This window comes from Arachis stenosperma, chromosome 4 (genome assembly GCF_014773155.1).
Source record: "Arachis stenosperma cultivar V10309 chromosome 4, arast.V10309.gnm1.PFL2, whole genome shotgun sequence".
NCBI lineage: Eukaryota > Viridiplantae > Streptophyta > Magnoliopsida > Fabales > Fabaceae > Arachis > Arachis stenosperma.
In genome coordinates, this window is record NC_080380.1 from 141,215,354 (window position 1) to 141,231,395 (window position 16,042).

General features: G+C 43.2%; 4 protein-coding genes across 4 annotated transcripts; all 4 read left to right on the forward strand.

The window, feature by feature from the left end:
- Positions 1-8,896: 8,896 nt before the first annotated feature.
- LOC130975723 (sucrose transport protein SUC9-like) lies at positions 8,897-9,406 on the forward strand. The gene has a single exon (XM_057900468.1). The coding sequence runs from the start codon at positions 8,897-8,899 to the stop codon at positions 9,404-9,406; it is 510 nt and encodes a 169-aa protein (XP_057756451.1).
- A 774-nt stretch (positions 9,407-10,180) lies between these two features.
- On the forward strand, positions 10,181-11,325 carry LOC130975724 (putative sucrose transport protein SUC6). The gene is made up of 2 exons (XM_057900469.1): positions 10,181-10,274; positions 10,634-11,325. The coding sequence occupies exons 1-2, from the start codon at positions 10,181-10,183 to the stop codon at positions 11,323-11,325; spliced, it is 786 nt and encodes a 261-aa protein (XP_057756452.1).
- A 772-nt stretch (positions 11,326-12,097) lies between these two features.
- Positions 12,098-13,200, forward strand: LOC130975725 (sucrose transport protein SUC9-like). Its single transcript, XM_057900470.1, has 3 exons — positions 12,098-12,191; positions 12,551-12,692; positions 12,783-13,200. Exons 1-3 carry the CDS (start codon positions 12,098-12,100, stop codon positions 13,198-13,200), a joined length of 654 nt encoding a protein of 217 aa, XP_057756453.1.
- A 903-nt stretch (positions 13,201-14,103) lies between these two features.
- LOC130975726 (sucrose transport protein SUC8-like) lies at positions 14,104-15,215 on the forward strand. Its single transcript, XM_057900471.1, has 2 exons — positions 14,104-14,216; positions 14,798-15,215. The coding sequence occupies exons 1-2, from the start codon at positions 14,104-14,106 to the stop codon at positions 15,213-15,215; spliced, it is 531 nt and encodes a 176-aa protein (XP_057756454.1).
- The last annotated feature ends 827 nt before the right edge of the window (positions 15,216-16,042 follow it).

The window sequence follows — 16,042 nt, forward strand, 5'->3', positions numbered from 1 at the left end:
GGTACAGGCTGCCCAATTCTCATTGGAGATGGCAGATAAATCTATGAAAAAGTCTTATGGACTAGTAGAGGACGTGCTAGTGAAAGTTGAAGGCCTTTACTTCCCTGCTGATTTCATAATCCTAGACACTATGAGGGATGAGGATGAATCCATCATCCTTGGAAGACCCTTCCTAGCCACAGCAAGAGCTGTGATTGATGTTGACAGAGGAGAGTTGATCCTTCATGTGAATGAAGAATGCCTTGTAGTAAAGACTCAAGGTTCTCCATCTGTAACCATGGAGAGTAAGCGTGAAGAGCTTCTCCCAATACAGAGTCAAACAAGAGCCCCCACATTCAAACTCTAAGTTTGGTGTTGAGAGATCTCAACCATACTCTGATCATCTGTGAGACTGCATGAGAGCTCAGTGTCAAGCTATTGACATTAAAGAAGCGCTTATTAAGAGGCAACCCAATTTTATTTTATTATCTAATTTTATTTTATCTATGTTATTTTATGTTTTCTTTTATGTTGATGATCATGTGAAGTCACAAAGACACTCATAAAAATAAAGCAGAAGTCAAAAATAGCACACCCTGGAGGAAGGACTTACTGGCGTTTAAATGCCAGTAAGGGCAGCAAAATGGGCGTTTAAACGCCCAATCTGGCACCTTTCTGGGTGTTTAAATGCCAGAACAGGGCACCAGACTGGCGTTTACACGCCAAAACAGGGCAACAAACTGGCATTTAGACGCCAGAACAAGAAGGAAAGCTGGCGTTTAAACGCCAGAACAGGGCAGCAGACTGGCGTTTAAATGCCAGAATTGCACTCTAAGGCGTTGTGAACGCCCAATTGGAGCAAGGATGAAGAATTCCTTGACCCTTCAGGATCTGTGGATCCCACAGGATCCCCACCAACCTCAACTCACTCTCTCTCCTCTACACACCTTTCTACAATAATCTTCACCAAATACCCTTCACCAATCACCTCCATATCTCTCCCCATAAATACCCCCTTCACCCCTTCATTTTCACACATCACAAACACCTTCTTCCCATCTTGGCCGAACCCCATACACCCTCCATCTCCTCCATTTTCTTCTTCTTCTACATCTTTCCTTCTTCTTTTGCTCGAGGACGAGCAAACATTTTAAGTTTGGTATGGTAAAAGCATTGCTTTTTGTTTTTTTATAACCATTTATGGCACATAAGGCAAGAGAAACCTCTAGAAAGAGGAAAGGGAAGACAAAAGCTTCCACCTCCGAGTCATGGGAGATGGAGAGATTCATCTCAAGGGTCCATAGCTCAGTACTAGAGTATTTGACTGCATAATTAGAGAGCCCATTCATGGCACTCAACAAGAGCATAAGGAATTCCCTCATCAAGAAATCCCTGAGATACCTCAAGGGATACATTTTCCTCTACACAACTATTGGGAGCAACTACGGATAGGAGCACCAAAATCACTAGGGATGGAGCAACAAAGGCAAGGAAGAGACATTGATGAGCTCAAGCACTCCATAGAATTTTCAAGAGGAAGACGCCCCCTGACTAAGGTGGACTCATTCCTTAATCTCCTTGTCTATTTATTTTTCTATTTTCGGCTTTATGTTGTATGTTCTATCTATGTTTGTGTCTTCACTACATGATCATTAGTGTCTAGTGTCTATGCCTTAAAGCTATATGAATCCTTCACCTCTCTTAAATGAAAAATGTGCTTAAATACAAAAGAACAAGAATGAATGCTTGAATAGTGCATATTTTTATCTTTTTGTTTATGAATGTTAAAGTTGTTGGCTCTTGAAAGAATGATGAACAAAGAGAAATGTTATTGATAATCTAAAAAATTATGAAATTGGTTCTTGAAGCAAGAAAAAGAAGTGAAAAAAAATATGTATGGCGAAAATAAAAGAGAGAAAGAAAAAGAAAAAGCAAACAGAAAAAGCAAATAGCCCTTTAAACCAAAAGGCAACGGTAAAAAGGATCCAAGGCTTTGAGCATTAATGAATAGGAGGGCCCAAGGAAATAAAATCCGGGCCTAAGCGGCTAAAATAAGCTGTCCCTAACCATGTGCTTGTGGCATGCAGGTCCAAGTGAAAAATTTGAGACTGAGTGGTTAAAGTCGTGATCCAAAGCAAAAGAGTGTGCTTAAGAACTCTGGACACCTCTAATTGGGGACTTTAGCAAAGCTGAGTCACAATCTGAAAAGGTTCACCCAGTTATGTGTCTGTGGCATTTTTGTATCCGGTGGTAATACTGGAAAACAAAGTGCTTAGGGTCACGGCCAAGACTCATAAAGTAGATGTGTTCAAGAATCAACATACTGAACTAGGAGAATCAATAACACTATCTGAAACTCTGAGTTCCTATAGATGCCAATCATTCTGAATTTCAAAGGAAAAAGTGAGATGCCAAAACTGTTCAGAAGCAAAAAGCTACAAGCCCCTCTCATCTAATTAGGACTAAGTTTCATTGATACTGTGGGATTCATTGTATATTCTCTTCTTTTTATCCTATTTTGTTTTTAATTGCTTGGGGACAAGCAACAATTTAAGTTTGGTGTTGTGATGAGCTGATAATTTATACACTTTTTGGCATTGTTTTTAGGTAGTTTTTAGTAGGATCTAGCTACTTTTTGGGATGTTTTTATTAGTTTTTATGTAAAATTCATATTTCTAGACTTTACTATGAGTTTGTGTGTTTTTCTGTGATTTCAGGTATTTTCTGGCTGAAATTGAGGGACCTGAGCAAAAATCTGATTCAGAGGCTGACAAAGGACTGCAGATGCTGTTGGATTCTGACCTCTCTGCACTCAAAGTGAATTTTCTAGAGCTACAGAACTCCAAATGGCACGCTCTCAATTGCGTTGGAAATTAGACATCCAGAGCTTTCCATAAATATATAATAGTCCATACTTTGCTCGAGTTTTGACGACGAAAACTGGCATTCAAACGCCCCTTCTCTGTCCTATTCTGAAGTCAAAACGCCAGAACTGGCATAAAAGCTGGAGTTAAATGCCCAAACTGGCACCAAAGCTGGCGTTTAAATCCAAGAGAAGCCTCTACACATGTGAAGCTCAATGCTCAGCCCAAGCACACACCAAGTAGGCCCAGAAGTGGATTTGTGCATCATTTACCTATTTCTGTAAATCCTAGTAGCTAGTTTCTTTATAAATAGGACCTCTTACTATTGTATTTTTATCTTTTGATCATCTTTTGATCTCTTGATCACATTTTGGAGAGGCTTGCCTCACGGCCAAGCCTGGACCTTGTTGTATTTTCAACGGTGGAGTTTCTACACACCATAGATTAAGGGTGTGGAGCTCTACTGTTCCTTGAGTATTAATGCAATTACTACTATTTTCTATTCAATTCAACTTATTCTTGTTCTAAGATATTCGCTGCACTTCAACATGATGAATGTGATGATCCGTGACACTCATCATCATTCTCACCTATAACACGTGACTGACAACCACTTTCCGTTCTACCTTAGATCGAGCGTGTATCTCTTAGCCTCCATTCCGAAAGATTGGAGTCTTCGTGGTATAAGCTAGAATTATTGGTGGCCATTCCTGAGATCCAGAAAGTCTAAACCTTGTCTGTGGTATTTCGAGTAGGATCTGGAAAGGAATGACTGTGACGAGCTTTAAACTTGCGAGTGTTGGGCGTAGTGATAGATGCAAAAGGATCACTGGATTCTATTCCAACATGATCGAGAACCGACAGATGATTAGCCGTGTGGTGACAGCACATTTGGACCATTTTCACTGAGGACGGGAGGTAGCCATTGACGCCGGTGAAACCCGAACATACAGCTTGCCATGGAAGGGAGTTTGAAGGATTGGATGAAGATAGTAGGAAAGCAGAGATTCAACACGGACAAAGCATCTCTATGCACTTATCTGAAATTCCCACCAATGATTTACATAAGTATCTTTATCTTTATCTTTATGTTTTATTTATCTTTTTAATCATTAAAACTCCATAACCATTTGAATCCGCCTGACTGAGATTTACAAGGTGACCATAGCTTGCTTCAAGCCGACAATCTCCGTGGGATCGACCCTTACTCACGTAAGGTATTACTTGGATGACCCAGTGCACTTGCTGGTTAGTTGTGCGAAGTTGTGACAAAGTGTGATTCACGTTTGAGAGCTCCAAGTCTATTGGCGCCATTATTGATGATAACAATTTCGTGCACCAGCCATGCTATCTGGACAGCGTTGACAAGGTAGATCCCGACAGCGATGGAGGCCACCAAAACCAGCTTCTACACTGAGATTGGCTCCGCTAGTGTGGAACCTGATTCTGTAGGTGAACTCGGTGAACTCATAGATATCAAAGAAGAAGGTATGTAATTGGGCACAAAGAAGAGAGTTTGGAGGGAGGTAGAAGGTATCGGGCACAAAGAGGAAGGTATTAGAAAGTAGGCACAAAGAGGAGAAGCTTTGGAGGGAGATAGTCCTCGGCTGGGTAAGAGGTGGGTTAAAATAAGAGTTTGTTTAATTAAAGCTTTGGTTGAAGAAAAAGGTGATGAAGATGATGATGATTTATTTTAACTCACCTCTTGCCCAGTCGAGGACTACCACCCTCCAAAGCTTCTCCTCTTTCTACCCACTTTCTAATACCTTCCTCTTTGTGCCCGATACCTTCTATCTCCCTCCAAACACTCTTCCTTGTGCCCAGTGACATACCTTCTTCTTTGATAGCCATGAGTTCACCGATAGAATCAAGCTCCACATCGGCGGAGCCAATCACGGTAGGGAAGCTGGTTTTGGTGGCCTTCATCGCTGTCGGGATCCACCTTGTCAACGCTGTCCAGATAGCATGACTAATAACAATCTATGTGGAGTTTGACATACCGGATAAATGGACCTCTTTGGTGTGGCTCGTCGGCGCCGTTTCTATCTCTGTTTCCCATCCCTTACTAAGTTATTACAGCAACACCGGTAAATTCGGGTGGCGGCACTGTCCTTTTATGTTTGCAACTGCCGTTGGCGCCACCATAGTTTTTTGACAATTGGATTTGCCAAAGACATTGGGTACGCCTTTGGAGATAACCTCTCCGAGTATACTCAGCATCACGCCTTAATCATTTTTGGGATCGGATTATTGATGTTGAAAATTTTGATCAACATGAATGATGCCCACTGCAGAGACTTCATTGATGATCTTGCCAGCAGAGAACAACCAAAGATCAGACTGGCATACCATTCTTCTCATTCGTCATGGCAGTCAGAAACAAACTGGATTACTTGGCTGCCTTATTTTGTAGATTCGATGTAATGTTGGTATTCACCGTGACAAAAGTATGTGATAGGTTCTGCACAAATGTGAAAAGTATATCAATCTTCTCAATTCTTCTTCTACCGTTATTGACGGCTTTGGCTGTGTTCTGCATCCAGAACAAGCAAGCATTACCTGAAGAGGAGTCAAGTGAGAGGGAAGAGGAAGATGACAAATGCGCACTAGTTAAATGCTTCGGAGAAATGTTTCAGACCATGAGGAGGCTGAATAAAACCCAACATGTTATTCAACCTCTTTATGGTCTGAAACATTTCTCGGAAGCATTTAACTAGTACACATATGTCATATTTCTCTTCCCTCTCACTTGATTCCTCTTCAGTAATGCTGGCTTGTTCTGGATACGCCACCGCTGTCAATAACATTAGAAGAAGGATTGAGAAAGTTGATATGCTTTTCACTCGGTTCGTTTCCAACTGCCATGAAGAATGAGAAGAACTGGTATGCTAGTCTGATCTTTGGTTGGTCTCTGCTGGCAAGATCATCAAGAAATTCTCTACAGCGGGCATCGATCATGTTGATCAAAATCTCCAACATTCATAATCTGATCCCAAAAATGATTAAGGCACGATGCTGAGTATACTCGGAGAGGTTGTCTCCAAAGGCGTACCCAATGTCTTTGGCGAATCCAATTGTCAAAAAAACTATGGTCGCGCCAACGGCACCCGCAAACATAAAAGGACGGTTCCGCCACCCGAATTTACAGGTGTTGCTGTAATAACTAAGAAAGGAATGGAAAACAGAGCTAGAAACGGCGCCGATGAGCCACACCAAAGAGGTCCATTTATCTGGTATTTCGAACTCTACATAGATTGGTATTAGCCATGCTATCTGGACAGCGTTGAAAAGGTGAATCCCGACAGCGATGGAGGTCACCAAAACCAGCTTCCACACTGATATTGGCTTCGCCGATGTAGAGCCTGATTCTATCGGTGAAGTCGGTGAACTCATGGCTATCAAAGAAGAAGGTATGTAACTGGGCACAAAGAAGAGAGTTTGGAGGGAGGTAGAAGGTATCGGGCAAAAAGAGGAAGGTATTAGAAAGTGGGCACAAAGAGGAGATACTTTGGAGGGAGGTATTCCTCGGCTGGGCAAGAGGTGGGTTAAAATAAGAGTTTGTTTAACTAAAGCTTTGGTTGAAGAAAAAGGTGATGAAGATGATGATGATTTATTTTAACCCACCTCTTGCCCAGCCGAGGACTACCACCCTCCAAAGCTTCTCTTCTTTCTGCCCACCTTCTTATACCTTCCTTTTTGTGCTCGATACCGTCTACCTCCCTCCAAACTCTCTTCTTTGTGCCCAGTTACATACCTTCTTCTTTGATCACCATGAGTTCACCGAGTTCACCGATAGAATCAGTCTCTAGACCGGCGGAGCCAATCTCAGTGTGGAAGCTGGTTTTGGTGGCCTCCATCGCAATCGGGATCCAGCTTGTCGACGCTGTCCAGATAGCATGGCTAATACCAATTTATGTGGAGTTTGGAATACCGGATAAATGAACCCCTTTCGTATGGCTCGTCGGTGCCGTTTTTAGCTCTGTTTTTCATCCCTTACTTATTTATTGCAGCAACACCTGTAAACTCGGGTGGCGGCAACGTCCTTTTATGTTTGCGGGTGCCGTTGGCGCCGCCGTAGCTTTTTTGACAATTTGATTCGCCAAGGACGTTGGATACAACCTCTCCGAGTATACTCAGCATCGCGCCTTAATCATTTTTGGGATTGGATTATGGATGTTGGAGATTTCGATCAACATGAACGATGCCCGCTGCAGAGACTTCCTTGATGATCTTGCCAGCAGAGACCAACCAAAGATCAGACTGGCATACCAGTTCTTCTCATTCTTCATGGCAGTCGGAAATGAACTAGGTTACTTGGCCGCCTTATTTAGTAGATTCGATGTTATGTTGGCATTCACCGCGACAAAAGCATGTGATAGATTCTGCACAAATGTGAAAAGCATATCAATTTTCTAAATTCTTCTTCTACCGTTATTGACGGTGGTGGCTGTGTTCTACATCCAGAACAAGTCAGCATTACCAGAGGAGGAGTCAAGTGAGAGGGAAGAGGAAGATGACTGATGCGCACTAGTTAAATGCTTCCGAGAAATGTTTCGGACCATGAAGAGGCTGAATAAAACCCAACATGTTATTTAGCCTCTTCATGGTTCGAAACATTTCTCGGAAGCATTTAACTAGTGCGCATTTGTCATCTTTTTCTTTTCTCTCACTTGATTCCTCCTCAGGTAATGCTGGTTTGTTCTGGATGCAGAATACAGGCACGACCGTCAATAACAATAGAAGAAGGATTGCGAAATTTGATATTCTTTTCACATTTACGAAGAATCTATCACATGCTTTTGTCACGGTGAATGGCAACATAACATCGAAGCTTCTAAATAAGGCAGCCAAGTCACCCAGTTTGTTTCTGACTGCCATAAAGAATGAGAAGAACTGGTTTGCTAGTCTGATCTTTGGTTAGTCTCTACTGACAAGATCATCAAGGAATTCTCTGTAGTCGATCATGTTGATCGAAATCTCCAACATCCATAATCCGATCCCAAAAATGATTAAGGCGCGATACTGAGTATACTCAGAGAAGTTGTCTCCAAAGGCGTACCTAATGTCTTTGGTGAATCTAATTGTCAAAAAAGCTATGGTGGCGCCAACGGCACCCGCAAACATAAAAGGACGGTGCCGCCTCCTGAATTTACAGGTGTTGTTGTAATAACTAAGTAAGGGATGAAAAACAGAGCTAGAAATGGTGCCGTTGAGCCACACTAAAGAGGTCCATTTATCTGGTATTTCGAACTCTACATAGATTGGTATTAGCCATGCTATCTGGACAGCGTTGACAAGGTGGATCCCGACACCGATGGAGGTCACCAAAACCAGCTTCTACACTGAGATTGGCTTCGCCGGTGTGGAGCCTTATTCTATCGGTGAAGTCAGTGAACTCATGGCTATCAAAGAAGAAGGTATGTAATTGGGCACAAAGAAGAGAGTTTGGAGGGAGGTAGAAGGTATCGGGCACAAAGAGGAAGGTATTAGAAAGTGGACACAAAGAGGAGAAGCTTTGGAGGGAGATAGTCCTCGGCTGGGCAAGAGGTGGGTTAAAATAATAGTTTGTTTAACTAAAACTTTGGTTGAAGAAAACGGTGATGAAGATGATGATGATTTATTTTAACCCACCTCTTGCCCAGCCGAGGACTACCACCCTCCAAAGCTTCTCCTCTTTCTGCCCACTTTCTAATACCTTCCTCTTTGTACCCAATACCTTCTATCTCCCTCCAAACTCTCTTCTTTGTGCCCAGTTACATACATTCTTCTTTGATAGCCACGAGTTCATCGAGTTCACGAACAGAATCAGGCTCGACACCAGAAGAGCCAATCTCAGTGAGGAAGCTAGTTTTGGTGGCCTCCACCGCTGTCGGGATCCACCTTGTCGACGCTGTCCAGATAGCATGGCTAATACCAATCTTTGTGGAATTTAGAATACCGGATAAATAGACCTCTTTTGTGTGGCTCGTCGGCGCCGTTTCTAGCTCTGTTTTTCATCCCTTACTCAGCTATTGCAGTAACACCTGTAAACACGGGGGCGGCAACGTCATTTTATGTTTGCGGGTACCGTTGGCGCCGCCATAGCTTTTTTGACAATTGGATTCGCCAAGGACGTTGGGTATGCCTTTGGAGACAACCTCTCCGAGTATACTCAGCATCGCGTCTTAATCATTTTTTGGATCGGATTATGGATGTTGGAGATTTCGATCAACAGGAACGATGCCCGTTGCCGAGACTTCCTTGATGATCTTGCCAGCAGAGACCAACCAAAGATCAAACTGGCATACCAATTCTTCTCATTCTTCATGGCATTCGGAAACGAACTAGGATACTTGGCTGCCTTATTTAGTAGATTCGATGTTATGTTGGCATTCACCGTGACAAAAGCATGTGATAGGTTCTGCGCAAATGTGAAAAGCATATCAATTTTCTCAATTCTTCTTCTACCATTTTTGACGGCGGTGACTGTGTTCTGCATCCAGAACAAGCAAGCATTACCTGAGGAGGAGTCAATAGAGAGGGAAGAGGAAAATGACAGATGCACACTAGTTAAATGCTTCTGAGAAATATTTCGGACCATGAAGAGGCTGAATAAAACCCAACATTTTATTCAGCCTCTTTATGGTGTGAAATATTTCTCGGAAGCATTTAACTAGTGCGCATATGTCATCTTTTTCTTTCCTCTCACTTGATTTCTCCTCAGCTAATGCTGGGTTGTTCTGGAAGCAGAATACAGCCACGACCATCAATAACAGTAGAAGAAGGATTGAGAAAATTTATATTCTTTTCACATTTGCACAGATCCTATCACAGGCTTTTATTACGGTGAATGGCAACATAACATCCAATCTACTAAATAAGGCAGCCAAGTAGCTCAGTTTGTTTCTGACTGCCATGAAGAATGAGAAGAACTGGTATGCGAGTCTGATCTTTGGCTAGTCTCTACTGGCAAGATCATCAAGAAATTCTCTGCAGTGGACATCGATCATGTTGATCGAAATCTCCAACATCCATAATCCGATCCCAAAAATGATTAAGGCGCGATGCTGAGTATACCTGGAGAAGTTGTCTCCAAAGGCGTACCTAATGTCTTTGGTGAATCCAATTGTCAAAAAACTATGGTGGCGACAACGGCACTCACAAACATAAAAGGACAGTGCCGCCACCCGAATTTACAGGTGTTGCTGTAATAACTTAGTAAGGGATGGGAAACAGAGATAGAAACGGCGCCGACGAGCCACCCCAAAGAGGTCCATTTATCCGGTATGTCAAACTCCACATAGATTGTTATTAGTCATGCTATCTGGACAGCGTTGACAAGGTGGATCCCGACAGCGATGGAGGCCACCAAAACCAGCTTCCCTACCGTGATTGGCTCCGCCGATGTGGAGCTTGATTCTATCGGTGAACTCATGGCTATCAAAGAAGAAGGTATGTCACTGGGCACAAAGAAGAGAGTTTGGAGGGAGGTAGAAGGTATCGAGCACAAAGAGAAAGGTATTAGAAAGTGGGCACAAAGAGGAGAAGCTTTGGAGGGAGGTAGTCCTCTGTTGGGCAAGAGGTGGGTTAAAATAAGAGTTTGTTTAACTAAGGCATTGGTTGAAGAAAAAGGTGATGAAGAATATGATGATTTATTTTAAACCACCTCTTACCCAGCCGAGTACTACCACCCTCCAAAGCTTCTCCTCTTTTTTCACACATTCTTAAACCTTCCTTTTTGTGCCCGATATATTCTACCTCCCTCTAAACTCTCTTCTTTGTGCCCAGTTACATACCTTCTTCTTTGATAGCCATGAGTTCACCGAGTTCACCAACAGAATCAGGCTCCACACCGGTAGAGCCAATCTCAGTGTGGAAGCTGGTTTTGGTGGCCTCCATCGCTGTCGGGATGCACCTTGTCGACGTTGTCCAGATAGCATGGCAAACACCAATCTATGTAGAGTTTGGAATACCGGATAAATGGACCTCTTTCGTGTGGCTCGTCGGCGCTGTTTCTGGCTCTGTTTTTCATCCCTTACTTAGTTATTGCAGCAACACCTGTAAACTCGGGTGGCGGCAACGTCCTTTTATGTTTGCGGGTGCCGTTGGCGCCGCCATAACTTTTTTAACAATTAGATTCGCCAAAGACGTCGGGTACGCCTTAGGAGACATCCTCTCCGAGTATACTCAGCATCGCGCCTTAATCATTTTTGGGATCGGATTATGGATGTTGGAGATTTCGATCAACATGAACGATGCCCGTTGCAAAGACTTTCTTGATGATCTTGCCAGCAAAGACCAACCAAAGATCAGACTGACATATCAGTTCTTCTCATTCTTCATGGTAGTCAGAAATGAACTGGGTTACTTGGCCGCCTTATTTAGTAGATTCGATGTTATGTTGGCTGTGTTCTGCGTCCAGAACAAGCCAGCATTACCTGAGGAGGAGTCAATGGAGAGGGAAGAGAAAGATGACAGATGCGCACTAGTTAAATGCTTCTGAGAAATGTTTCGGACCATGAAGAGGCTGAATAAAACCCAACATGTTATTCATCCTCTTCATGGTCTGAAACATTTCTCGGAAGCATTTAACTAGTGCGCATATGTCATCTTTTTCTTTCCTCTCACTTGATTCCTCCTCAGCTAATGCTGGGTTATTCTGGAAGCAGAACACAGCCACGACCGTCAATAACAATAGAAGAAGGATTGAGAAAATTTATATTCTTTTTACATTTGCGCAGAAACTATCACATGCTTTTGTCACGGTGAATGGCAACATAACATCAAATCTACTAAATAAGGCAGCCAAGTAACCCAGTTCGTTTCCGACTGCCAAGAATGAGAAGAACTGGTATGCTAGTCTGATCTTTGGTTAGTCTCTGCTGGCAAGATTATCAAGGAATTCTCTGCAACGGGCATCGATCATGTTGATCGAAATTTTCAACATCTATAATCCGATCCCAAAAATGATTAAGGCGCGATGCTGAGTATACTCGGAGAAGTTGTCTCGAAAGGCGTACCCAATGTCTTTGGCGAATCCAATTGTCAAAAAAGCTATGGTGGCGCCAACGGCAGTTGCAAACATAAAAGAACGGTGCCGCCACCCGAATTTACAGGTGTTGCTTTAATAACTAAGTAAGGGGTGAAAAACAGAGCTAGAAACGGCGCCGACGAGCCACACCAAAGAGATCCATTTATCCGGTATTCCGAACTCCACATAGATTGGTATTAGCCATGCTATCTGGACATCATTGACAAGGTGGATCCCGACAGCGATGGAGACCACCAAAACCAGCTTCCACACTGAGATTGGCTCCGCCGGTGTGGAGCCTGATTCTGTCGGTGAATTCATGGCTATCAAGGAAGAAGGTATGTCACTGGGCACAAAGAAAAGAGTTTGGAGGGAGGTAGAAGGTATCGGACACAAAGAGGAAGGTATTAGAAAGTGGGCACAAAGATGAGAAGCTTTAGAGGGAGGTAGTTCTCGGCTGGGCAAGAGGTGGGTTAAAATAAGAGTTTGTTGAACTAAAGCTTTGGTTGAAGAAAAAGGTGATGAAGATGATGATGATTTATTTTAACCCACCTCTTACCCAGCCGAGGACTACCACCCTCTAAAGCTTCTCCTCTTTCTGCACACCTTCTTATAACTTCCTTTTTGTGCCCGATACTTTTTACCTCCCTCCAAACTCTCTTCTTTGTGCTCAGTTACATACCTTCTTCTTTGATAGCAATGAGTTCACCGACAGAATCAAGCTCCACACCGGCGGAGCCAATCTCAGTGTGGAAGCTGGTCTTGGTGGCCTCCATCGCTGTTGGGATCCACCTTGTCGACGCTGTCCAGATAGCATGGCTAATACCAATCTACGTGGAGTTCGGAATACCGGATAAATGAACCTCTTTTGTGTGGCTCGTCGGCACCGTTTCTAACTCTATTTTTCATCCCTTACTTAGCTATTGCAGCAACACCGATAAACTCGGGTGGTGGCAACGTCCTTTTATGTTTGCGGGTGCCGTTGGCACCGCCATAGTTTTTTTGACAATTGAATTCGCCAAGGACATTGGGTACTCCTTTGGAGACAACCTCTCCGAGTATACTCAGCATCGCGCCTTAATCATTTTTGGGATCGGATTATGGATGTTGGAGATTTCGATCAACATGAACGATGCCCGCTGTAGAGACTTCCTTGATGATTTTGCCAGCAGAGACCAACCAAAGATCAGACTCGCATACCAGTTCTTCTCATTCTTCATTGCAGTCAGAAACGAACTTGGTTACTTAGCCGCCTTATTTAGTAGATTCGATGTTATGTTGGCATTCACCGTGACAAAAACATGTGATAGGTTCTGCGCAAATTTGAAAAGCATTTCATATTACTAAATTCTTCTTCTACCGTTATTGACGGCGGTAGCTGTGTTCTGCGTCCAAAACAAACCAGCATTACCCGAGGAGGAGTCAAGTGAGAGGGAAGAGGAAGATGACAGATGCACACTAGTTAAATGCTTCCGAGAAATGTTTTGGACCATGAAGAGGCTAAATAAAACCCAATATGTTATTCAACCTCTTCATGGTCCGAAACATTTCTCGAAAGCATTTAACTAGTGCGCATATGTCATATTTTTCTTTTCTCTCACTTGATTCCTCCTCAGCTAATTCTGGGTTATTCTGGAAGCAGAACTCAGCCACGACCGTCAATAACAGTAGAAGAAGGATTGAGAAAATTTATATTCTTTTTACATTTGCGCAGAAATTATCACATGCTTTTGTCACGGTGAATGGCAACATAACATCAAATCTACTAAATAAGGCAGCCAAGTAACCCAGTTCGTTTCTGACTGCCATGAAGAATGAGAAGAACTGGTATGCTAGTCTGATCTTTGGTTAGTCTTTGCTGGCAAGATCATCAAGGAATTCTCTGCAGCGGGCATCGATCATGTTGATCGAAATTTTCAACATCCATAATCCGATCCAAAAAATGATTAAGGCGCGATGCTGAATATACTCAGAGAAGTTGTCTCCAAAGGCGTACCCAATGTCTTTGGCGAATCCAATTGTCAAAAAAGCTATGGTGGCGCCAACGGCAGTTGCAAACATAAAAGAACGGTGCCGCCACCCGAATTTACAGGTGTTGATTTAATAACTAAGTAAGTGATGGAAAAAAAGCTAGAAACGGCGCCGACGAGCCACACCAAAGAGGTCCATTTATCCGGTATTCTGAACTCCTCATAGATTGGTATTAGCCATACTATCTGGACAACATTGACAAGGTGGATCCCGACAGCAATGGAGACTACCAAAACCAGCTTCCACACTGAGATTGGCTCCGCCGGTGTGGAGCCTGATTCTGTCGGTGAACTCATGGCTATCAAAGAAGATGGTATGTCACTGGGCACAAAGTAGAGAGTTTGGAAGGAGGTAGAAGGTATCGGACACAAAGAGGAAGGTATTAGAAAGTGGGCACAAAGACGAGAAGCTTTAGAGGGAGGTAGTCCTCGACTGGGCAAGAGGTGGGTTAAAATAAGAGTTTATTTAACTAAAGCTTTGGTTGAAGAAAAAGGTGATGAAGATGATGATGATTTATTTTAACCCACCTCTTACCCAGCCAAGGACTACCACCCTCCAAAGCTTCTCCTCTTTTTGCCCACCTTCTTATAACTTCTTTTTTGTGCCCAATACCTTCTACCTCCCTCCAAACTCTCTTCTTTGTGCGCAGTTACATACCTTCTTCTTTGATAGCCATGAGTTCACCGAGTTAACCGATAGAATCAGGCTCCACACCGGCGGAGCCAATCTCAGTGTGGAAGCTGATTTTGGTGGCCTCAATCGCTGTCGGGATCCACCTTGTCGACCCTGTCTAGATAGCATGGCTAATACCAATCTACGTGGAGTTTGAAATACCGGATAAATGAACCTCTTTTGTGTGGCTCGTCGGCGCCGTTTTTAACTCTGTTTTTTATCCCTTACTTAGCTATTGCAGCAACACCTATAAACTTGGGAGGTGGCAATGTCCTTTTATGCTTGCGGGTGCCGTTGGTGCCGCCATAGCTTTTTTGACAATTGGATTCGCCAAGGACATTGGGTACTCCTTTAGAGACAACCTCTCCGAGTATACTCAGCATCGCGCCTTAATCATTTTTGGGATCGGATTATGGATGTTGGAGATTTCGATCAACATGAACGATGCCCGCTGCAGAGACTTCCTTGATGATCTTGCCAGCAGAGATCAACCAAAGATCAGACTGGCATATCAGTTCTTCACATTCTTCATTGCAGTCGGAAACGATCTGGGTTACTTGGCCACCTTATTTAGTAGATTCGATGTTATGTTGGCACTCACCGTGACAAAAGCATGTGATAGGTTCTGCGCAAATGTGAAAAGCATATCAATTTACTAAATTCTTCTTCTACCGTTATTGACGGCGGTGGCTGTGTTCTGCGTTCAAAACAAGCCCGCATTACCTGAGGAGGAGTCAAGTGAGAGGGAAGAGGAAGATGACAGATGCACACTAGTTAAATGCTTCCGAGAAATGTTTCGGACCATGAAGAGGCTGAACAAAACCCAACATGTTATTCAGCCTCTTCATGGTCTGAAACATTTCTCGAAAGCATTTAACTTGTGCGCATATGTCATCTTTTTCTTTCCTCTCACTTGATTCCTCCTCAGCTAATGCTGGGTTATTCTGGAAGCGGAACACAGCCACGACCGTCAATAACAGTAGAAGAATGATTGAGAAAATTTATATTCTTTTTACATTTGCGCAGAACCTATCACATGCTTTTGTCACGGTGAATGGCAACATAACATCGAATCTACTAAATAAGGCGGCCAAGTAAGCCAGTTCGTTTCCGACTGCCATGAAGAATGAGAAGAACTGGTATGCCAGTCTGATCTTTGGTTAGTCTCTGCTGGCAAGATCATCAAGGAATTCTCTGCAGCGGGCATCGATCATGTTGATCGAAATTTCCAACATCCATAATCCGATCCCAAAAATGATTAAGGCGCGATGCTGAGTATACTCGGAGAAGTTGTCTCCAAAGGCGTACCCAATGTCTTTGGCGAATCCAATTGTCAAAAAAGCTATGGTGGCGCCAACGGCAGTTGCAAACATAAAAGGACGGTGCCGCCACCCGAATTTACAGGTGTTGCTTTAATAACTAAGTAAGGGATGAAAAACAGAGCTAGAAACGGTGCCAACGAGCCACACCAAAGAAGTCCATCTAT

Coding starts and splice junctions, on each gene's coding strand:
- LOC130975723 (XM_057900468.1), top strand. CDS start 8,897: ATGTTTGCGGGTACCGTTGGCGCCGCCATAGCTTTTTTGACAATTGGA.
- LOC130975724 (XM_057900469.1), top strand. CDS start 10,181: ATGGAGGCCACCAAAACCAGCTTCCCTACCGTGATTGGCTCCGCCGAT. Junction 10,275..10,633: donor CATGGCTATCAAAGAAGAAG/GTATGTCACTGG, acceptor CTTCTTTGATAG/CCATGAGTTCACCGAGTTCA.
- LOC130975725 (XM_057900470.1), top strand. CDS start 12,098: ATGGAGACCACCAAAACCAGCTTCCACACTGAGATTGGCTCCGCCGGT. Junction 12,192..12,550: donor CATGGCTATCAAGGAAGAAG/GTATGTCACTGG, acceptor CTTCTTTGATAG/CAATGAGTTCACCGACAGAA. Junction 12,693..12,782: donor CTAATACCAATCTACGTGGA/GTTCGGAATACC, acceptor TAGCTATTGCAG/CAACACCGATAAACTCGGGT.
- LOC130975726 (XM_057900471.1), top strand. CDS start 14,104: ATGGAGACTACCAAAACCAGCTTCCACACTGAGATTGGCTCCGCCGGT. Junction 14,217..14,797: donor GGTATGTCACTGGGCACAAA/GTAGAGAGTTTG, acceptor TAGCTATTGCAG/CAACACCTATAAACTTGGGA.